General features: G+C 38.1%; 1 protein-coding gene, 1 long non-coding RNA gene and 1 other non-coding gene across 5 annotated transcripts in view; 1 reads left to right on the top strand and 2 right to left on the bottom strand.

The window, feature by feature from the left end:
* Nucleotides 1-8,740, bottom strand: part of LOC139035236 (uncharacterized) — a 53,335-nt gene extending 44,595 nt beyond the window's left edge. The window contains exon 1 of the long non-coding RNA XR_011487869.1: nt 8,636-8,740. This is a non-coding gene — a long non-coding RNA (uncharacterized lncRNA). The remainder of the gene's footprint in view (nt 1-8,635) is intronic.
* The window catches only part of ZYG11A (zyg-11 family member A, cell cycle regulator), a 133,279-nt gene that overhangs the window by 14,181 nt on the left and 95,554 nt on the right, over nt 1-23,544 (top strand). For all 3 annotated transcript variants that reach the window (XM_070468150.1, XM_020871464.2, XM_020871463.2), the window contains exons 3-4: nt 8,478-9,229; nt 22,799-22,939. In XM_070468150.1, the coding sequence (XP_070324251.1) occupies nt 8,478-9,229; nt 22,799-22,939 (893 nt within the window). The remainder of the gene's footprint in view (nt 1-8,477; nt 9,230-22,798; nt 22,940-23,544) is intronic.
* Nucleotides 11,346-11,417, bottom strand: TRNAG-CCC (transfer RNA glycine (anticodon CCC)). Its single transcript has one exon. It is a non-coding gene; the product is annotated as a tRNA-Gly (tRNA).

Raw genomic sequence — 23,544 nt, 5'->3', positions numbered from 1 at the left:
ACATTTAGTGTAAATGGAATCATTTAATATGTGACCTATTTTGTCTTTGGAGAAGGCAGTGGCACCCCACTCCAGTCCTCTTGCCTGGCAAATCCCATGGACGGAGGAGCCTGGTAGGCTGCAGTCCGTGGGGTCGCTAAGAGTCAGACACGACTGAGTGACTTCACTTTCACTTTTCACTTTCACGCATTGGAGAAGGAAATGGCAACCCACTCCAGTGTTCTTGCCTGGAGAATCCCAGGGATGGGGGAGCCTGGTGGGCTGCCATCTATGGGGTCGCTAAGAGTCAGACACGACTGAAGTGACTTAGCAGCAGCAGCAGCATTGTGTCTTGCTTCTTTTTTAGCATAATATCATCAAGGTTCATCCATTTTGTAACATCAACTACTACTGAATTTTTATGGCTGTGTAATATTCCATTGTATTGATATACTACCTTTTATTTGTTTCTCAGTTGATGAACATTAGGGTTTAAGATTTTTTTTTTAATGTGGACCATTTAAAAAATCTTTATTGAATTTGTTACAATATTGCTTCTGTTTTATGTTTTGCTTTTTCGACCACAAGATGTGTGGGATTGTAGCTCCCAGACCAGGGACTGAACCCTCACCCTCTGCACTGGAAGGCAAAATCTTAACTACTGGACTGCCAGGGAAGTCCCTGTGTTGTTTTTATTATACATTTTGGCTATTATGAATAATGCTTCTATAAATATTAGTGTGGACATTTGTGTGTGTGGATATATGCTTTTATATCTTTGGGTGTATACCCAGCAGTGGAATTGCCGGGTTAAGTGGTAGCTTTGTGTTTAACTTTTTGAAGAACTTCAAATTCTTTCCCGAAGTAGCTGTACCATTTTATGTTCCCACCAGCAGTTGGAACAGAAGAGTTAAATTTTTCCACATCCTTACCAAAACTTGTTACCTAATGACTTTGATTATAGCCGTTCTGGTGGATGTGAAGTGGTATCTATTGTGGTTTTTATGTGCATTTCCCTGATAGCTGATTGGCTTCCCTGGTGGCTCAGGCAGTAAAGAATCCGCCTGCAATGCAGGAGACCTGGGTTTGATTCCTGGGTTGGGAAGATCCCCTGGAGAAGGGAATGGCTACCCACTCCAGTATTCTTGCTGAAAAGTTCCAGAGACAAAAGGAGCCTGGCGGGCTATAGTTCATGGAATCACAAAGAGTCAGATGTGACTGAGCACAATATAAAATACAAATACAAAAAATACACATATACCTCCTTTATCCATTCATCTGTTATTGATATGTATGTTCCTGTTGCCATTTTAAAAATTGTTTTTATAGGTCTTTTTCTTTTCTTGTGTTTTCTGCCTAGAGAATCTCCTTTAACATTTATTGTATAGATGGTATCCATTCATCTGTTGCTGGACAGTTACGTTGCTTCCATTTCTTGGCAGTTGTAAATAATGCTCCTGTGAACATTAGGATGTATGTATCTTTTCAGATCAGTGTTTTGTTTTTTTCTTGGATATATACCCAGGGTAGAATTGCTGGTCATATGGTAGTTGAGTTTTTTTAAGAAAACTCCATACTGTTTTCCACAGTAGCTGCACCAATTTTTACATTCCCACCAACAGTATATGAGGGTTTCCTTTTCTCCACCTCACCAGCATTTGTTATTTGAGTTCTATTTGATGATAGCAATTCTGACGGGTGTGAGGTGATATCTTATTCTAGTTTTGATTTGGATTTCCCTGGTGATTAGGGATATAACACACACATCTTTTCATGTGCCTGTTGGGCATATGCATGTGTTTGGAGAAATGTCTGTTTAGGTCTTCTTTCCATTTCTAAATAGAATTTTTTCTTGATATTAAGTTATATGAGTTGTTTATATATGCATTGGGGATGTTTTATTGGTTGTATTAGGTTGGTGAAAAAGTAATGGCAATTCTTCAGACTGTGAATTTTAATTTTAAATCATTATAACTAGGCTCAAACACATCTTTATTAATCAAAAAAGGAACCATTACAATCAACATATGTTTTTCCAGTGAGAAGTAAGTTTTTTTATTCCTGTAGAAGAAATCTGTGTTTTGGGATTCAGTGAACTCCTGGAAGGCATTTTCTGCCTCTGTTGGTTGTGGAAGCATTTTCCCTGCAGAAAGTTGTTGAGATGCTTGAAGAAGTGGTAGTCAGTTAGTGAGAAGTCAGGTGAATATGGTGGATGAGGCAAAACTTTGTAGCCCAGTTCGTTCAACTTTTGAAGCATTGGTTGTGTGATGTGGGGTTGGGTATTACAGTCGGAGAAACGGTTCAAATGTTCATTTGTTGGGTAGATTAAGAGAAGACAACACTTCAAAACAATGATTTTTTTGATTTTTGGTCACCTCATGAGGCACCCACTTATCGAACTTTTTCACCTTTCCACTTTGCCTCAAATGCCAAATGACCGCAGAATGGTCAACGTTGAGTTCTTCAGCCACTTGTCATGTAGTTTTAAGAGGATCAGCTTCGGTGATTGCTCTCAATCGGTCGATGTCAACTTCCGATGGCCAGCTACTACACTCCTCATCTTCAAGGCACTTGTCTCCTTTGTAAAACTTCTTGAACCATCACTACTATGTATGTTAGTTATCAGTTCCTGGGCCAAATGCATTGTTGATGTTGCCTGAGTTGTCTCCACTACTTTACAATCCATTTTGAACTTGAATAAGAAAATTGCTTGATTTGCTTTTTGTCTAGCATAATTTCTGTAGTCTAAAATAAATAACAATAAACAGCCTAAGAAATGCTGGATGAAACACAAGCTGGAATCAAGATTGCTGGGAGAAATAGCAATAACCTCAGATATGCAGATGACACCACCCTTATGGCAGAAAGCGAAGAGGAACTAACAAGCCTCTTGATGAAAATGAAAGAGGAGAGTGAAAAAGTTGGCTTAAAGCTCAACATTCAGAAAACTAAGATCATGGCATCTGGTCCCATCACTTCATGGCAAATAGATGGGGAAACAGTGGGAACAGTGACAGACTTTATTTTCTTGGGCTCCAAAATCACTGCAGATGGTGACTGCAGCCGTGAAATTAAAAAAACGCTTCCTCCTTGGAAGAAAAGTTATGACCAACCTAGACAGCATATTAAAAAGCAGAGACATTACTTTGCCAGCCAAGGTCCGTCTAGTCAAAGCTATGGTTTTTCCAGTAGCCATGTATGGATGTGAGAATTGGATGATAAAGAAAGTTGAGTGCCAAAGAATTGATGCTTTTGAGCTGTGGTGTTGGAGAAGACTCTTGAGGCTCCCTTGGACTGCAAGGAGATCCAACCAGTCCATCCTAAAGGACATCAGTCCTGAATATTCACTGGAAGGACTGATGCTGAAGTTGAAACTCCCAATACTTTGGCCACTTGATATGAAGAACTAACTCGTTGGAAAAGACCCTAATGCTGGGAAAGATTGAAGGCGGAAGAAGGGGATGACAGAGGATGAGATGATTGGATGGCATCATTGACTCAATGGACATGAGTTTGAGTAAACTCCAGGAGTTGGCCATGGACAGGGAGGCCTGGCGTGCTGCAGTCCATGGGGTCGCAAAGAGTTGGACACGACTGAGTGACTGAACTGAACTGAGCTGAACTGAATTGAACTGAAACAGCATGTAATAAGTCATTAACAAAAAACATAAAGTGAGAAATGCACATTAAAATGATGTAACCACATTTATTTAAGAATGTATCCCAATATCATATGGCAAAGTTCAACAATGCAAAACCTCAATTACTTTTGCACCAATCTAATAGATTGGAGGGGAGAGCTCACAGTAGTGTTTCACTCTTGCCATGTTGTTGATGTTATGCCCTCTGCTCTAATTGTACTTTTCTTCTGCTTACTTTGGATTTAATTTGTTCTTCTTTTTCTAGTTTCCTAAGGTGGGAACTTAGGCTATTGATTTTAGATCTTCTTTACTAATGTATGCATTCACAGCTATAACTTTCCCACCTAGCACTGCCTTTGCTGCATCCCATAGATATGGGTAAGTTGTGTTCTTATTTTCATTTAGTTCAAAATATTTTGTAGTTTCTCTTGATTTTTTTTTCCCCTTGATTCATCTGTTATTTAGAAGCATGTTTATCTTCATGTATTTTGGGACTTCCAGTTATTTTCTTTCTTTAAAGAAACTGATCATTTGTTTTGTACAGTATCCTACAATCTGGACTTTACCATTGTTTGTGCTATGATTTGACATGTTTCTCTGATTCTTGTAATTCCTATACATTGAAAATTAGAGGTAGAGGCTTGATCAAATTGAAGTTTGATGTTTGGTAGTGATGTTTGTACTTCTTGTCCTCAGTTTCTTCAGATGTGTCTGACTCTTTACAAACCCCATGGACTTGAGCCTGCCAGGCTCTTGGGTCCATGGCAATTCTCCAGGCAAGAATACTGGAGTGGGTTGCCATTTCCTTCTGCATTGTACTTCTTAAGGGTGTTAATAAAGTCTGATTATCTGGTTGGTTTTCACTTTTGGTGATCATAGATGATAATTACCTACCTAAATTTATTAAATCATCAGGGGTTTTTGTATGTTTGACTTAGTGTTTATTACTCTCAACCTTCCTTGTTTGGAGTAACTGTTTTTCTGTTGTTTATCCTTGGTTACTGTTCCGCACTTTCCTTAAATGCTTCTGTTTCTTTATATATTTGTTGTTTTATGTTCTTCAAGTTTCCATCTTGGGAAACTTTGTGTATTTTCTCACTTTGTATACTCCCTGGATAATCTTCTTTGGTTTAGCTACCTCTTCTACTTTAATTTCCCAGAGTTTTCAGTGCAGGTCTTTATTCGAAACTCCAGAACCACACACAAGATAGCCAGGTATCTTGTAACTCTTATCTAGGCTGCTGAATCATCCTATTCTTTTGGTTTTCTTCTACTTCAGTGTCTGCTGCTTATCTTTCTGCTCATCTAGCTTCCCTTGAAGGACAGTGCAGAAGCTATCTGATCTTGAATGTAGGCACTTTTTGGTAGTTGGTCCTTGTTCCTTTTCCTCTTACATTCCATGTTTAAATACCATTCTCTATTCCGATTAATTCCAAATGTTTATACTTCAGTCTTTCAGATTTAAAATATATAGAATCGAGAAGACCTTGGCTGATTTTGTGGAAAGTCCTGAGGGTAGAATAACTACTCAGATCTGTGTTTTGTTAGGGTGTGAGGGCTGGATCTCTATACTTCCCAACACAGTCTTTGGATGTGAGTTTCCATGGGAAGGTGGTATGACCATGGGTGAAGCAACCCTCTTCAGCTGATGCATTCTGCATAAATGAGGGCTGTCAGGTGGTGGCATTTCCAGCAGCTCAAGTAGTAAGTCCTTTTTTAAAAACCATTTATTTATTTACTTATGGCTGCATTGGGTCTTAGCTCTTCATTATGGCCTGTGGGCTTCTCTCTAGGTGTTTTGTGTGGACTCCAGAGTGCAAGGGCTGTGTAGTTGTGGCATGCAGGCTCTCTGATTGGGGTATGTGGGATCAGTCGTTGGAGCTTGTGGGCTTAGTTGCCCCTTGACACTGGCATCTCAGTTCACCAACCAGGGATCGAACCTGCGTCTCCTGCATTCAAAGGCAGGTTCTTAGCTGCTGGAAGTCCCAGTCATTTATTTTTAAGTGTGATCTGGTGTCACATCACAGCATCTGCTACACTGCCATTTCCTCCCATCTCAAGATGGTTTGGCCATCTATCTAGCTGTTCAGTGACTTAGGAGTCATTTTTCATTCCGCCCCCACTCTGTCCTTGATTCTTTTGACACATTTTCTGCCTTCAAAGTACGTATCTCAAGTGTTCTTCTCCTCAAGTCAGGTCAAATGTTAGTGTCTGACTCTTTGCGACCCCGTGGACTGTAGCCTGCCAGGCTCCTCTGTCTGGGGAATTCTCCAAGCAAGAATACCAGAGTGGGCATCCATTCTCTTCTCCAGGGGATCTTCCCAACCTTGGGATCAAACCCAGGCCTCCTGCATTGCAGGCAGATTCTTTACCATCTGAGCCACCTTTTCCTCCTAGCCCCCTGTCAATGACACCTTTCTCTTTCTTCTCCCCTGGTCTCCCAAGTGGTTTCCTTACCTTTAATTTTGCCCATCGCCAGGCTCTGCCACATGGCGGAGAGTAGTCCTCTATATCTTAATTATATCTGTCTGCACTTTGCCACTCTTTAAAGTCTTCTCTTTGTACTTAGGATAAAAGGCCAGTTATTTACCCTGGCCAACAAGGTCTGACTGACTCTTGCCTCTGTCTGTGACCTGTCAGATTATGGGATCCTCTTTCCATCTGTGCTTCAGCTGCAGTGGTTTTCTCTCATTTCACAGGAATAGCCAAACTGTTCTCTTCTCAGGGCTTTAGCCTGTCCCTCTGTCTGGAATGACAGCTACTTTTGCCTTTCACATCCTTTTTGTCTCAGCTTAAATGTCACCTCCTCATACTGCACCTAAAGACAGAAGATTCTTGTCTTCCTTCTCATTTTTCCCCACCCCTGTGTTATAGTCTTGTTTGTTTCCTTTAGAACCTTTACTACGTTTTTAATGTTAATAGTATTTTGCTTGTTTTATGTTCTTTCGTATCTGTGTTCTTCTAGGATGTGAAAAAACCCCATTATGGCAGGAGTCATGTCCGTTTCATTCACTATTCTCAGCATGTAGCGTAGCACTTGATATTTCTTGAATAAGAAAGAAAGATAGTACTAAGTCGTGTCTGACTCTTGGCAACACTATGTACTGTAGTCTGCCAGGCTCCTCTGTCCATGGCATTCTACAGGCAAGGATGCTGGGGTGGGTTGCCATTTCCTTCTCCAGGGTATCTTCCTGACCCAGGAATAGAATCCAGGTCTCCACCATTTCAGGCAGATTCGTTACCAACTAAGCTGTGTGGGAAGCCCTTGAATAAATGTAATAAGTTCTTTTTGAAAGCCTTGAGTATTGAAGTTTCCTTTTTCCTATGTTAGTAGCATAGCTCAACTCAGACTGGGGACTTGTGAATCAGCTTATATACCTTTTCCCTTGAATACTGAGGTTTCCTTTTTCCTATGTTAGTAGCATAGCCCAACTCAGACTGGGGATTTGTGAATCAGCTTATATACCTTTTCCCTTAGTTCTTTCCCCTAATCCATTCAGCTGCTGTGTTCTGTCAGTTTAAACTTTCATCTCTCGTAATTAAAATCATTAATAATCTCTTGCCCCATCCCACTCCCATCAAGCACCATCTTAATTCTTTTGTATCATCACACATAATTGGTCTTTGTAAAAATATATTATAACCATTCATTTTTTGCTTAAAAATTTTGAGTTTTTCATTTTTGTTTACAGGGTACATGAGTTTCCTAACTTTGTTTACAGGCCCATCTGCCTTTTACCTTCCTCTCCACTGTCATTTCCAGCCAGGCCTCCCCTTGTACACAATGGTCCAGTAGCACTGATCAAATAGGGTCATTCTGAATAATCTGATGTTCTATGCCTCCACGTCTTTGTCATGTTCTTCCACCCTTCACCTTCCCCTTGGAAAACTGATATTCAGCCTTAAAAACCTGCCCTGATATTAATCTCATCTGTATTCAATATCTGATACAAATCACCACTGAATATAATATATTATCATAATCACTTAATTGCCTGACATGCTTCCTAGACTGAATTCTTTGTGGTCACAGGTGTCTTATTACCTTGTATGCCTATTACTTAATATGGAATCTCACACATAGAAGATGCTTAGTATTAATAAGTTGTTTCTAAATGAAATCTAATTAAACCATTCATTTTAACAGATGAGGAAAATGAGGCATAGAGTGAGTGATAAGTCTTACCAAAGGCCATCCACTAGTTTGGTTAAAAGTAATCATTAGTGCTATTTGCATATTATAGGCCCTATACTTACCTACCTCTTTTTTTTTGTCTTTTGTTTTGTTTTTTACGAGCAAAATTGAAGTGAAGTGAAGTAAAGGTCACTCAGTTGTGTTTGACTCTTTGTGACCCCATGGACTGCAGCCTGCCAGGCTCCTCTGTCCATGGAATTCTCTAGGCCAGAGTACTGCAGTGGGTAGCTGTTCCCTTCTCCAGGGGATCTTCCCACAACCCAGGGATCAAACCCAGGTCTCCCACATTCTTTACCAGCTTAGCTACCAGGGAAGCCCAAGTGAACAAGGTTACTGTGGTTAAAACTGTGGACGCTGAAGTCCAACTGGTTTTGATTCTTGATTCTGCCACACATTTTGACCTTGAGTAAGTTCCTTAACCTCTTTAAGCTTCAGTTTCCTCAGCTGTAAGATGGTAATAATCATAATTCCTTTACAATATTATTTTAAAGAGTAAATGAGATAATCTGAGTAAAGGGTTTAGAACAATGCTCAGCACAGAGTAAACAGCAAATGTAGTCATTATTGTTACTATTATCATCTATCAAAGTTTACTGGCCACAGTGCCTCCTGGAAAAGGCATGAGATTTAGTTATTACAAGCTGGTTCTGGTTCTTTTATAGGCAAGCTGACTGATAGAACAGCAAGCATTTTCCAAGGCAACCAAATGAAACTGAAGCTGGTCAACATTCAGAAAGCTAAAATATCCACAGCTGCATTCCTAAAAGCCTTCTGCCATCACAGACTCATTGAACTGGATGCTACTGCAGCACGTACTGACCTCTCAATCCCAGACATCCTCAGTGGTCTCTGCAGCAATAGCTGGATCCAAGAAAACCTCCGACGTCTCGTCTTGGACTCAGCAAGCATCCCTCGAGATTCAAGAATGTTGTTGTTTGGTCAGCTCACTGGTCTTCGCGTTTTAAGTGTTTTCAATGTTTGTTTTCATAGTGAAGACCTGGTTAATGTTTCGCAGTTACCAAAACTGGAAAGCTTGGATATCTCTAATACTCTGGTCACTAACATCTCTGCACTCCTTACCTGTAAGGATCGACTCAGATCTCTTACAATGCACTATCTAAAATGTCTGACCATGACCAAACCACAGATTCTCGCAGTCATTAGAGAACTTAAATGTCTGCTTCACCTTGATATTTCTGATCACAGGCAACTCAAGTCAGATCTAGCTTTTCATTTGCTACAGCAGAAAGATATTCTGCCCAATATTGAGTCCCTGGACATTTCTGGGGGTAATTACATCACTGATGGAGCTGTAGAACTATTTATACAACAACGGCCTGCGATGCAATTTGTGGGACTGTTGGCTACAGATGCTGGTTATTCTGACTTCTTTTCTGCAAAGGAAGGCTTGAGGGTTCGTTCTTTTCTGAAATAAGTTTGTTTCACTTGTTCAAAACATTATTAAGCTTTCTTTGTGTCTCAGAATCTGTATTAGGCATTCGAGTTACAAAGACAGATTAAAAATTCTTAAGGAGCTTAATGATTAAGAATTATTGTGTAGCTACTATGTGGTATGAAGTTGTGAAAATATAACCTTAAACACGATACAGCCCTAACCTCCAATGTCTTCCAGTCTAGCTTGATAACGATAAGCAGAGCCATTTATACATTATCTCTTATGTGGCAGTTGTCATGTTTTGCAGACTGTTTTCTTTTTTAATCCGCCCATTTTACAGATGAGGAGGTTAAGCTCTTTATCCACAGTCATAGAACTGTTAAATGATAGAGCTGGGTCTTACATCTGGGTCTTTGTGAAACTAATGCTCTTACCTCAGTAACAACTAAATATAATGAAGAAGGCAGGTGAGGTATGCCTAACGTCGTTTTTGATAAAGGTATGACAAAATGCAATTTTTAAAAGACCCTGAAGGAAAAAGTATTGTACATTGCTAGACTATGTTTATAGTCTCTCATGGTGCTGTTTTTAAAAGAGCATATATTTAAATATTTATGTTCTAGAATACTTTTTAAAAACAGTGGCTTTCTATCTCAGCTGTACATTGTAATCACTTTGGAAGTTTTAAAATACACTGATGCTTGTGGCCTATTCCCTAGAGATTCCGATGTAACTGGACTGGGATTTGGCCTGGGCATTAAGTAATTCTCATGTGGAGCCAAAGTTCAGAACGGCAACTTCAAAAGAACCCTTTAAAAACAATGATTTATGTAATTTTTACTAGGGTGAGAGTAAAGTGATTTTCAGTCATTAGTTGTTTTCATATTTTATTCTTTTGATTTAAAAATAGCAATTGTGTCTTAAAGTTTTTTAATTTTAAATAACTTTTTAATGAAGCCGTGAAGCTATCAGTTGTATCATTAGGCTACAAATAGAGAGATAATTTGAACTTTCAGATTAAATGTGTATAGTAGAGAATTGTTTACAAAGAATGTATACCTAGGCCTGTTTCAGATTAATGGCACTTAGTGTCACAATGATCAAAAGAACCACAGTAGTTTAAAAAAAATTTTTTTTTAAACACATCAATTCATGATATATATAGTAATATTGCCAAGTGCTAGAATATTCTGTAGAGAGATTATACATGTAGTTAAGATACTGTCAAAGCCAGTGCACCAAAAGAAAATGAGATGTTTCTTTTCAGTAAACTTCATCTGGTACACATGTAAGTTTAGTTTATTTTGAAAATGTTAAATAATGCATTATATACAGTGTTGGATATTTTGGGGGAAGGAGAGGAGAGACCAAAATCTTCCCAGTACTAAGAAACTCTAAAGATCTTAATCCAGACTTAGTGGAGTGTAAGGTATGGTAAATTTAAAAGGTGTGTTTCAGAAAATCTTATATTTAAGAGAAATATGTATTTTTCAAATCAGATGCAAAATATACTAAGCATTTTTGTTGTTTGGGTTGCTCAAAAGTTTGTTTAAAATGGATAAAATTAAGTGTTAGTGAAAACCTTCTAACAGAACAGGTATGTGTTATTTTCTTGTACCCAATGTTAGAGTGGGCAGTGTGTACTTAATTTCTTTAAATGGGTGGAAAGGGCACCCTCCATTAGTCCTAAGAGCCATATAACATTTTCATTTGGTAGGAAATCCTTGCTGATCCACTGGAGGGGTGTCTCAGGAATGAGAATTGTTTTATACTGGTATCTGTAGGAAACCCTGGAGAGAGTGGGTGATGCAACAGCTATCTGGTCTTCTGCTTAGTCTTACAATGGCTTATCCTATGTTTTTCTTTCAGCTCTTACATCTAGATTATCACAAAATCTAGACTATATCCATTGTGTAGATTGTTAATAATGTGTAGATCCTTGCGCAGTTGATCTGCATATAGTACTTGAAAACTGTTTTGAAATAGTTTTTAATGTGGCAGATCACTAACTTTAAACATTTTGCCAAATATTCTTACCCTAGTCTCTCTCTATACACGCAATTTTTAATACACCCACCCACCTAGGTCTTAGTTGCAGAATGTGGGATCTTTAGTTGTAGCATGTGGGATCTACTTCCCTGACTAGGGATCAAACCCAGGCTCCTTGCATTGGGAGTGCAAAGTCTAGCCACTGGACCATCAGGGATGTCCTACACACAACATTTTTCTTGAGTGTAGGTTGCATACAACATGCCCTTCTGCTCATTAATATACTTTAGTTTGTATTTCCTAGAGGAAAGATAGTCTTTTTGTCTCTTCTGAGAGCAAAGGTAATCTCAAGGATGACCATAGTGCAACTGTCAAATTTCAGGAAATTTAACATTGATACAATACTTTTATCTAAAAATCTACTGTACGTGTTTCCAGTGTTGGTTTTCCCAGTTTAACATTGTTTATAAAATATTGTTCCTTTTAGTCCATGATTATTTTTACATTCAGTTGTCATATGTGTGCTTAGTCATGTCCAGCTCTTTGTGACCCCATGAACTGTAGCCTGCCAAGCTCCTCTGTCCACAGAATTTTCCAGACAGTAATAGTGGAGTGGGTTGCCATTTCCTACTCCAGGGGACCTTTCCCACCCAGGGATCAAACCAGCATCTCCTGCATTTCCAGGCTGCCTGGAAAGCCTCAGTTGTCATAGTCCTTCCTTTTCTTCATTACATTGATGTTTTTGAAGAATACAAACTAACATTGTTTTGTTTGCTTTTTTGAAGAATGTTCCTCATCTTGGGTTTGTCTGATGCTTCATCATAATTCAGATTCTTTCAAGTCTGCCCAGAATACCACATAAGGGATGTTGCGCCCTTCTCAAGTGTATTACAATATGAAGCACAGAGTGCCCCTCATTGGTGATGTTAATTTTAATCACTTGGTCAAAGTATTGTTCAGGTACTAGGTAAAATATCCAGGCGCAGATAAAATATTATCTGTATACTCTTGTACTGTTTCTGCCCTACATAGATAATACTATTCCTTTTGAAACTAATGAGTGATGTATAAGATATTAGAAGACTATGCCAATATCCTGGCCCTCATCAGACTTTCTGATCTTATAGCATCCATTGATGATTCTTACCTGAACCATTCTAACATATCCTCAGTATGAACTCATTGATTCCTGTTGTTTTCAATGATTTATAATGCATTGCTCTTCTTAATTGGATGCTCAGTTTGTCACAGGGGGGCCAATGAGAGCTCCTTTGTCTGTTTTTACATGCCCCCATTATTACTGTTACTATTTTGAGTCCTTCTTTACTTTCTAGGCTTCTTATACTTCCCTGTTTTGGCCTTAGAGTTAGACATTTCTCCCAAGAGCCCTGGTTCCTTTTACTGGGAAACCACTGTCTGAGTGCTGGATGTGTTTTTAAGCCGTTTCATCAAGCAGAGCTAAGAAACAGATGAAGTTTAAAAGTGATACTTAACAAATGTCCATCTTTATATTGTTCTTCTTTACTTTTCCACATTCTGTGTTTGTACCTCTCTTTTCCATATGGAGAACCTTGGCTTCCAGCAGCCTCAGCACATTTTCCTTAATCCTATAACACATATTAAATAGTTTCGGAGTTGCTTCATCTATACTACTTTGAAACACAAACCTACTAAAAAAGAGTTGAAGATATATTTGCAATTCTTTCTTTTCACTCTGGACTGAGAGTATAGTCAAAGTATTAAGCCGTATATATTTAGGTTTTTAAATTTCCACTTCTTACACAGTAGGTAGCATAGTACATGTACTCTGTACTTTGCTTTTTTCACTTGGTGGTATGTCTTGGAAATCACCCCATGTCAGTTCATGTTCCCATTTTTGGGGAGGGGATGGTAAAATACACGTAAAATATTTCATTTTAATCTTTTTAAGTGTATAGTTCAGTGGTTTTAAATATATTAATAATTTTGTTCAACCATCACCATTATTCATCTCCATAGCTCTTTTCGCCTTGTAAAGCTGAAATTCTGTAGGCATGAAACACTGACTCCCATTACCCCTTCTCCCCGGACCCTGAAGTACAAACTTCTACTTTCTGTCTCTGTGATTTTGACCAACTCCCTCATGTAAGTGGAGTCGCACAGTACTTGTCCTTTTGTGACTGACTCATTTTACTTTATATAGTGTCCTAAGGGTTTGTCCATGTGGCATACTGCCTTTTTCAGGTTGAATAATAACCATTATGTGTATACCACATTGTGCTTATCCAATTGTCATTAATATGTACTTGGGTTACTTCTATGTTTTGGCTATTGTGTTGATTATTGTGAGTAATGTTGCTGCAGGTAGGAGTACACAGATATCTCTTTGAGACTCTGCTTTTTTTTTTGATCACTCTGTGAAGCTTCTGGGATCTCAGTTCTTTGACCAGGGATTGAATCTAGGCCTCTGCAGTGAAAGCCCAGAATCCTGATCACTAGTCCACTGGGAAACTCCCAAGACTCTGCTTTTGGTTCTTTTGGTTTATACCCAGAAGTATATACTAGAATGGACATGAGTTTGAGCAAGCTCCGGGAGATAGTGAAGGACAGGGAAGCCTGGTGTACTGCAGTCCATGGTGTCACAAAGAGTTGGACATGACTTAGTGACTGAACAATGAGCAATCCAGAAGTGGAATTGCTGGATCGTATGGTGTGAAAGTGAAAGTTGTTCAGTTGAGTCTGACTCTTTGCAACCCCTTTGGAATTCTCCAGGCCAGACTACTGGAGTGGGTAGCCTTTCCCTTCTCTAGGGGATCTTCCCAACCCAGGTATCAAACCCAGGTCTCCCTCATTGCAGGTGGATCATATGGTAATTCTGTTAATTTTGGGGGGAACTACCATAATGTTTTCTGCAGCAGTTGCACAGGTTTTACATTTTCACTAACAGTGCACAAGTGTTCGAATTTCTTCACACACTGGCCAACACGTATTATTTTCTGTTTTAAAATTTTTTAATGGTAACTGTTCTAATGGGTGTGAAGTGGTACCTCATTGCAGTTTTGATTTGCATTTCCATACTTATCAGCTATATTGGGCATCTTTTCAGAAGCTTATTGACCATTGATGTGTCTTTGAAGAAATGTCTAGTGAAGTTTTTTGCCAAATTTTAAGTTAGGTTGCTTAGGTTTATTTTTGTTATTATTGTTCTCTATGTAATCTGGATATTAACTCCTTATGATGTAAGATTTTAAAATATTTTCTGCCCTTCTCTGGTTTGTCTTCATGAAGTTCAGTTTGTATTTCTTTTGTTGCTTGTACCTTTGGTGTCATATCCAACAAATCACTGCCAAATCCAGTATTGTGACGCTTCTTCCTCATGTTCCTTATAGGGGTCTTATAGTTTTAGTTCATAAATTTAAGTCTTTGATCTGTTTTGAGGTAATTTCTTTCATGTGGTATTATGTTAGATTTTACAACTTCATTCTTTTACATGTGGATATCTAGTTTTCTTAGGACAATTTCTTGAAAATACCAAATTGTCTTAGCACCCTTGTTAAAATCATCTGACCATAAATGCAAGGCATTGTTTTAGGGCTTTCTAGTCTATTCCATGGACTCTACTGTGGCTTAGATGATAAAGAATTTGCCTGCAGTGCAGGAGACCTGGGTTTGATGCCTGGGTAGGGAAGATCCCCTGGAGAAGGAGATGGCAACACACTCCAGTATTTTTGCCTGGAGAATCCTATGGCCAGAAGAGCTGGGAAGGCTATAGTCCAGTCCACTGGTCTATATCCCAATATTTATGCCAGTGCCACAGTGTTTTGATTATTATAGCTTTGTATTGATAGTCAGTTTTGAAATCAGTATGTGTGATTCCCTTGGAATTCTGTATAAATTCAGGGTGTGTTTTTGTATTTCTGCTAAAAAGGTCATTGGGATTTTGGTAAGGATTATATAAATATGTAGATAATTTTGGGTAGTATTGACATCTTAAGTCTTCTAATCCATGAACATGGGGTGTGTTTCCATTATTTATTTCATCTTTAATTTCTTTCATTAGTGTGTTGTAGTTTTCATCATACAAGCCTTTCATCTCCTTTGTTACTTCCTAAGTGCTTTATTGTATTATTGTAAACAGAATTATTTTCATGATTTCCTCTTCAGATTGTTCATTATTATTGTATAGAAATTGAACTGATTTTTGTGTGTATCCTGCAAATTTCTGGATTCATTTATTAGCTCTAATAGATAATAGTTTCTTGTTTTTTTGTGGTATATAAGATCATATAGTTTGCAAGTAGATCATTTTACTTCTACCTTTTCAATTTGGATGCCTTTTATTTTTTTAATTTAGCTTTTTATTTTATAATGGAATAGAGCTGATTAACACTGTTGTGATCATTTCAGGTGAACAGCAAAGGGACTCAGCCATACATATACATGTGTCCATTCTCCCCTGAACTCCCCACCCATCTTGGATGCCTTTTATTTCTTTTTCTTACCTAATTGCTCTGTCTAGAACTTCCAGTGCTCTGTTCATTAGACGCTCTGAAAGGGGCTTTTGTCTTTTTCCTGATTTTAAAAGCTTTCAGTCTCTCACTATTGAGTATCATGTTTGTTGTGGATTTTTCATGGATGGCTTTTTTTAAGTTGAGGTAGCTTCCTTCTGGGCTTTTTGCAAGTGTTTGGGGGCTTCCCTGGTGCCTCAGACAGTAAAGAATCTGCCTGCAATGCAGGAGACCCAGGTTCGATCCTTGGCTTGGGAAGACCCTTGGAGAAGGGAATGGCCACCCACTCCAGTATTCTTGCCTGGAGAATTCCATGGACAGAGGAGACTGGCCCACTACAGTCCATGGGATCATAGAGTTGGACACTTTCCCAGGAAAGGGTGTTGAGTTTTGTCAAATGCTTTATCTGCATTGGATAGGTGATCATGTGGTTTTCCTCCTTCATTCTAATACTGTTGTGTATTACATTGATTTTTAGTATACCATGGTATGTTGAACATTGCATTCTGGGAATGAATCCTGCTTGGTCATGGTGCTGTGCTTAGTCGCTCAGTCGTGTCTGACTCTGCGACCCCATGGACTGTAGCCCACCAGGCTCCTCTGTCCCTGGGGGTTCTCCAGGGAAGAATACTGGAGTGCGTGGCCATGCCCTCCTCCATGGGATCTTCCCAACCCAGGGATCAAACCCTCATCTCCCACATTGCAGGCAGATTCTTTACCGTCTGAGCCACAGGGAAGCACAAGAATACTGGAGTGGGTAGCCTATCCCTTCTCCAGGGGATCTTCCTGACCCAGGAATTGAACTGGGGTCTCTTGCATTGCAGGCAGATTCTTTACCAGCTGAGCTACCAAGGAAGCCCTGGTCATGGTATATAATTCTTCTATTTGGCTGAGTTTGGTTTGCCTGTATTTTTTTGAGGATTTTTCCATCTCTGTAAGGACTGTTAAACTCTAGTTTCCTTTTCTTGTAGCATCTTTGGCATCAAGGTAATGCAGGCTTCATAGAATGAGTTAGGAAATGTCCCATCTCCAGTTGTTAAACTGAAATGTTTTAACATTAGTTCTTCCTCAAGTGTTTGGTAAAATTTACTAGTGAACCCATTAGATCTAGGGCTTTTATTTTGGGGGACATTTTTGATTATTGATCCAATTTCCTATGTCAGTTTTCTGTGTCTTCATGATTTAGTCTTGTTAGGTCTTATGTGTCTAGAAATTTGCCCATTTCATCTAGGTTATTAAGTTTATTGCGATGTAATTTTTCATAATATTCTTATAATTCTTTTTTTTTCCTGTTGAATTGGTGGTAATGTCTTCTGTTCATTTCAGGTTTTAGTATTTTGAGTCCTTTCTTTTTTTCTTAGTTTCTTTTTTTTACCCCTAGTCCATCCATTTGTCAATTTTGGCAATGTGTTCAAAGAACCAATTTTTTGTTTCATTGATTTTCTTACTATTTTTATATTCTCTATTTTTTTGCTCTTTGCTTTAATAATGATTATTTACATCCTTCTGCCAGTTTTGGGTTTAGTTTGTTCGATCTTTTTACATTTAAAATAGTTACTGATTAGGAAGGCTTTCTGTCACTTTGCTCATTAGTTTCTATGTTTTACAACTGTTTTTTTATTCCCCATTTCCTTTATTGCTGTTTTCTTTGTTCAACTGACTTATTTGATTTTTTTTTGGTTGGTATTATTTCACTTTTAGTGTATTCTGTAGCTGTTTTCTTTGTGGTTATCATGGAGGTTACATTTAACATCCTAATCTTACGACACTCTAATGTGAATTTATACTAGCTTAATTTCAATAACAAACAAAAGCTGTTCCTTTAGATCTCTTTCCTTGCTCCTTTTAATCGATGTTCCCAAATTATATTATACATTGTCTGCCCCAGAGCACAAAATAATTCTTTTTTGTGTGTTCATCACAAGTTATGTAGAAAACAAAATTTGGAATTGTAAACCAAATTTATAATAATACTAGTTTTTAGATGAATAATGATCTTTTGAAGGAACTATTTGTTTATTAAATCATGTTGAAAAAAAGTGTAGTTACCAACCAGTTAAAAAATACCACTAGCTTTTGTAATTGCTCATGTATTTACCTTTGTTGAGATCTTTATTTCTTCACATGGCTTCTTGTTACTGTGTGGTGTTCTTCATTTCACCTTGCAAGACTTCCTTTAGTGTTTTCCATGGGGCAGGTTTAGTGGTAATGAACTTCCTTGGCTTTTTTTTACATGGAAATGTCCTGGCTTCATCATTACTTTTTAAAAAAACTTGACACTTTTTTATTGGGATATAGCTGATTAATAAACAGTGTTGTGATAGTTTCGGGTGAATAGCAAAGGGACTCAGCCATAAATATACATATATCCATTCTACCCCAAACTCCCTTCCCATTCAGGCTGCCACATAACATTGAGCAGAGTTTCATGTGCTGTATAGTGAAGTCCTTATTGTTTATCCATTTTAAATATTGCAGTGTGTACATGTCCATCCTAAACTCCTTAGCTATCCCATCTGCCTATCCTTCCCCCCTGGCAACCATAATTTCATTCTTTAAGCCTATGAGTCTCTTTTTATTTTGTAAGTAAGTTCACTTGTATCATTTCTTTTTAGATTCTACATTTAAGGGATGTCATTTGATATTTCTCCTTCTCTGTCTGGCTTACTTCACTCAGTATGACTCTCTCTAAGTCTGTATGTGTTGCTGCAAATGACATTATTTCATTCTTTTTTTAATGACAGAATAATATTCCATTGTATTTATGCACCACATGTTTATCTGCTCTTCTGTCAATAGACATTTAGGTTGCTTTCGTGTTTTGGCTATTGCAAACTGTGCTGCAATGAACATTGGGTTGCATGTATTCTTTTTGATCTTGTTTTTCTCTGGATATATGCCCAAGAGTGGGATTTCAAGGTCATACGGTAGCTCTGGTTTTAGTTTTTTAAGAAACTTCCCTACTGTTCTCCACAGTGGCTGTACCAGTTTGAATTCCCACCAACAGTGTAGGAGGGTATCCTTCTCTCCATACCCTCTCCAGCATTTGTTGTTTGTGGAATTTTCGATGATAGTCATTCTGGCTTTCACCCTTACTTTTGAAGGACAGTTTTTCAGGGCATAAGATTCTTGGTTGACAGTTTTTTCCTTTGAACACTTTGAACATATCAACCCATTGTCTTCTGGCTTCTAAGTTTTTGATGAGAAGTCTGCAGGTCTTACTGAGGATCCTTTATATGTGATGATTTGCTTCTTTCTTGCTGCTTCTTAGAATCTTTGTCTTTGGCCTTGAAAATTTGATTATAACATGTCTCACTGTGAGTCTTCTTGAGTTCATCCTGCGTGGAATTCTTGAATTTCTTGGATGTTTATATGCATGTCTTTCATCAAATTTGGGACATTTGCAGCCATTTTCCCCCCAATATTCTTTGCTACTTTAGTCTCTTCTAAGATTCCTACAGTGTATGTTGGCCTGTCTAATGGTATTCCACAGGGTCCTGAGACTCTGCTCCTTTGTTTTCAGTCTTTTTGTTTTCTGTTCCTCTGACACAATTTCCTTTGTCCTGTCTTCAAGTTTGTTGATTTTTTTCATCTTCCTGTTCAAATCTGCCTTGAAAACTCATGAATTTTTATTTCAGTTATTATACCTTTCAGCTCCAGAATTTTTTTGATTCTTTTTAAGTTTTTTTTTTTAAATCTCTCTTGAGTTTTCTCTTTTGTTCTTTTTCTTGACTTTATCTAATTTTCCTTTAGTTCTTTGAACATCTTTAAGGTGGATGTTTTAAAGTCTTGTTTGAGTTGACTTGCTATCAGTTCTGTTACAGGGACAGTGTCTTTTGATTTTAGTTTTTTCCATTTGAATGGGCCATACTTTCCTATTTCTTTATATGCTTTGTGATTTTTGTTGTTGAAAACTGGGCATTTGAAACTGATAATATGGCAACTCTAGAAATCAGATTCTTTTCCCTTCCCAGGGCTTGATGTCTGTGTTATTGTTTTTGTGTTTGGGGTCTGTGTTGAGGATCAGCCTGAAGTATAAATTTTAAGATCTCTAGGTCTTTTATGAGCCTTTCCCTGGGTATGTGCAGTAACTTTGGGATTTTCTCTGTATGTGTAGTTGTTTTGAATGTCATAGTCATTAATGTCTATCTTCTAAAAGGGGAAAAAGAAAACAGTGAAGGGGCAGCCCTTGAAATTTCCTTGAAGTCATTTTAGCTGGTGGGAGAAGGGCTTTGAACAGTTGGCTGGTGAGGGTGCAATGGCATTGGCTGCCCACCTTTTTGTACCTGTTATCAGAAGCAGTCAGAGCACAGATCCCTGATATTTGGAGGGTCCTTTTCCCCACCTGGACTCTCACAGGCTAAGTGCAGGCAGCTCTAGGAGCATGTGCTGGTCGCTGGGGAGTGAGGTGGGGCATGGACAGCTATTGTGGAAAGAGCTGAAATTGATAGAAACGAGCCACAGTTTACTGTTGAAACATCCTCTAGAAGTTGCAAGCATGGATATAAACTCCTTTATTTACCTTTTAAAAAATTTTTATTTATTAAATTTTTGTTGTGCTGGATCTCTGTTGCTACCCACAGGCTTTCTCTAGCTGGTGAGCGGGGCCTCCTCTCTAGTTGTGGTTTGTGGGCTTCTCGTCATGGTGGCTTCTCTCGTTGTGGAGTGTGGGCTCTGGGTGCGTGGGGTCAGTAGTTGTGACACATGGGCTTAATTGCTCTGTGGTGTGTGGGATCTTCCTGGACCAGGGATTGAACTGGTGTCCCCTGCATTGCTAGGCAGATTCTTGACCACTGGGCTACCAGGGGAGCCCCCTTTTCTTTCCTTATTTCTTGAACATGCTTGTCCACTGTTACATTACTTTGTGTGTTGCTTGTTAAGTCTGATGACAATCTAATTCTCTAATTTGTTTTGATCTTTTAATTATTTTTAAATGAAAGAGATGAATATTTTTAATGATAAAAGGTACAATTCACAAAGATAGACAGCATAAACCATTAGACACCTAACAACAAAGAAACACAGATACATAAAGCAAAAGTCAGAACAGATCTAAGGGAAAAGAAAAACACAATCATAGTGACACATACTAGCATTTCTCTGAGTATTTTATCAAGTGCAAAAAAAAGAATAGGCACATCTTGAATAATGTCATTAATAATTATAGTAGATTTCTATTCATATTAATAATTTGATCTTTTTATAAGAAGGCCCTGAAGGTGGTTTTTCTTTATCATTAAATTTAATTTTTATACTGTGATATGTCTTGGACTTGATTTGGGCCAGTTTTCCCAGGTGGTTGGTGGGAGTTCTTTCAATGTTTGATTTAGGTCTTTTTTTAATTTCTGGAAAGTTTTTGTTGGTAGTAATTTTAAAAATTAGTTCATTTCTTCCCCAGGAACTTCACGTATATGTGTGTTGTATCTTCTTTTCTATATCAGCACTCAATCTTAGATCCTTTTAACTTCTTTCTTTTAAAATTTCTTTATCTTGTTTGTTTCTTGCATTTCTTCTCCTTACTAAATTTTAATCAATTCTATTATTCCTTGGATACTTTGTACTTAGTTTTTATGTTTGAGATGACTTGATCTTTTCCTGAATTTAATCATACCTGTTTCACCTTTTTGTTGAATGTATTTTTTTTCACATACAATAATGCTTATTAAGAACATTTAGTTCAGTTTAAAGTGGTATGTTACACTTTTGTTCTGATTTGTTTTTGATTTATGAGAAGAATTTTTCTTAGCTGAAATGTGTAGTTTTGCTTTAATATATAAAGCTGTGCCAGGTCTTAGTTGTGGCACATGCAGTCTTTGAGGGATGTGGGATCTTTAGTTGTGGCTCTAATTTCCTGACCAGGGATTGATCCCGGGCCCCCTTCATTGGGACGGTGGAGTCTTAGCCATTGGACCACCAAGGAAGTCCCTAGATTTGCTTTAAAAAAAAATTCCTACAGTAGCTTTATATGGAATTGGTTTGAATCTTTTTATTTCTTTGCATTTAATTGACAGGTGTCCTAATTCAAAAGCATTCTTCTGTCACTTTAGTGATGTAATGTTTTTTCAATGAAGAAACAGCAGTTGTTACTGCTGACCATGGTGGAGTGGAAAAGGGGTTGTTTTTCTTTTCATTTTTGTGAAATCCTGAACTTTACCCCCTTTTTTTTCTTTTTCTTCACTACCTAGGAATGCTGAAAACTGAGTAAAATCTAGTTTTATATTTTTAAATAAATGTTTAAATGAATAAACATTTCTTTTTAATTTATGGTTTGGATAAGGTTACCATTATTCTCCAGACCCAAAGTCTATATATAGACTTTCTGAAATTATTACTTTAGTGGTGGTGGTTGTTCAGTTGCCTAGTTGTGTCCAATTCTTTGCAACCCTGTCAACTGTGGCACACTGGGTCTTCCTGTCCCTCACCATTCCATCTCCTGAAGTTTGCCCAAGTTCATGTTCATTGTATCAGTGATGTCATCCAGCCATCTTATCTTCTGACACCCTCTTCTCCTTCTGCCCTCAACCTTTCCCAGCATCAGGGACTTTTTCAGTAAGTTGGCTGTTTTCATCAGATGACCAAAATACTGGAGCTTCAGCTTCAGCATCAGTCCTTCCAACGTGTATTCAGGGTTGTACTTGAGTGGTAGCAAGAAGAATTATCTTAATATTAATGAACTAACTAGTTCTATAAAAGTTCAACTCCTTTTTCATCTTATTTATTTTATGTATTTTTTCCCTATCTTTTTTTGTCTATTTTATTTGAGTACTTAGGAACATGCGTTCATGGTTATTGGTTGTTTAAGAATTTACATGCTATGGATTATTCAGTTGAGGTCTCAACTGTAACACAGCTGTAGGGAGATGGTATTTGAGTCTGTCTCCACTGCTTAATTAGTTTATTGTATTTAGCAATGTACATCACCTCTCTGGAGCCACCATGTAAAAATGAGGTTGAGGAGAACATTTCCCTACTAGAATCACTGAATGAGATCAGCATTGTAAAGCTCTTGAAACATTTAAGTGAATGTTTATTGTTTCAAACACTTGACTCTAAAAGAAGCCTTCCTTGTAGGTGAAAGGTGGAGCCTTTGGTAACCTCTTTGTTTTCCTAGGTTGCTGGGGGAGCCAACATAAGCCAGATTTCAGAGGCGCTGAGCTGCTACAGGAATAGGTCGTGTTTCGTGAAGGAAGCCCTCTGCAGGCTCTTCACAGAGACATTTTCAACGGAAGTAACCATGCCTGCTATTTTAAAGGTAACTACAACTCAGAAATGTAGTTTTTATAACTACTTATTACTTGATTCAGTTAAAGTTGTTTAAAATTTGGAAAACTCAGCAGTGGCCACAGGACTGGAAAAGGTCAGTTTTCATTCCAGTCCCTAAGAAAGGCAGTGCCAAAGAATGCTCAAACTACTGCACAGTTGCACTCATCTCACACGCTAGTAAAATAATGCTCAAAATTCTCCAAACCAGGCTTCAGCAATACGTGAACCGTGAACTTCCAGATGTTCAAGCTGGTTTTAGAAAAGGCAGAGGAACCAGAGATCAAATTGCCAACATCCGCTGGATCATCAAAAAAGCAAGAACGTTCCAGAAAAACATCTATTTCTGCTTTATTGACTATGCCAAAGCCTTTGACTGTGTGGATCACAACAAACTGTGGAAAACTCTTATAGAGGTGAGAATACCAGACCACCTGACCTGCCTCTTGAGAAACCTGTATGCAGGTCAGGAAGCAACAGTTAGAACTGGACATGGAACAACAGACTGGTTCCAAATAGGAAAATGAGTACGTCAAGGCTGTATATTGTCACCCTGCTTATTTAACTTATATGCAGAGTACATCATAAGAAACGCTG

This window comes from Odocoileus virginianus, chromosome 5, assembly GCF_023699985.2.
Source record: "Odocoileus virginianus isolate 20LAN1187 ecotype Illinois chromosome 5, Ovbor_1.2, whole genome shotgun sequence".
Taxonomy (NCBI): domain Eukaryota; kingdom Metazoa; phylum Chordata; class Mammalia; order Artiodactyla; family Cervidae; genus Odocoileus; species Odocoileus virginianus.
This window is presented reverse-complemented; position numbering and strand designations above follow the sequence as displayed.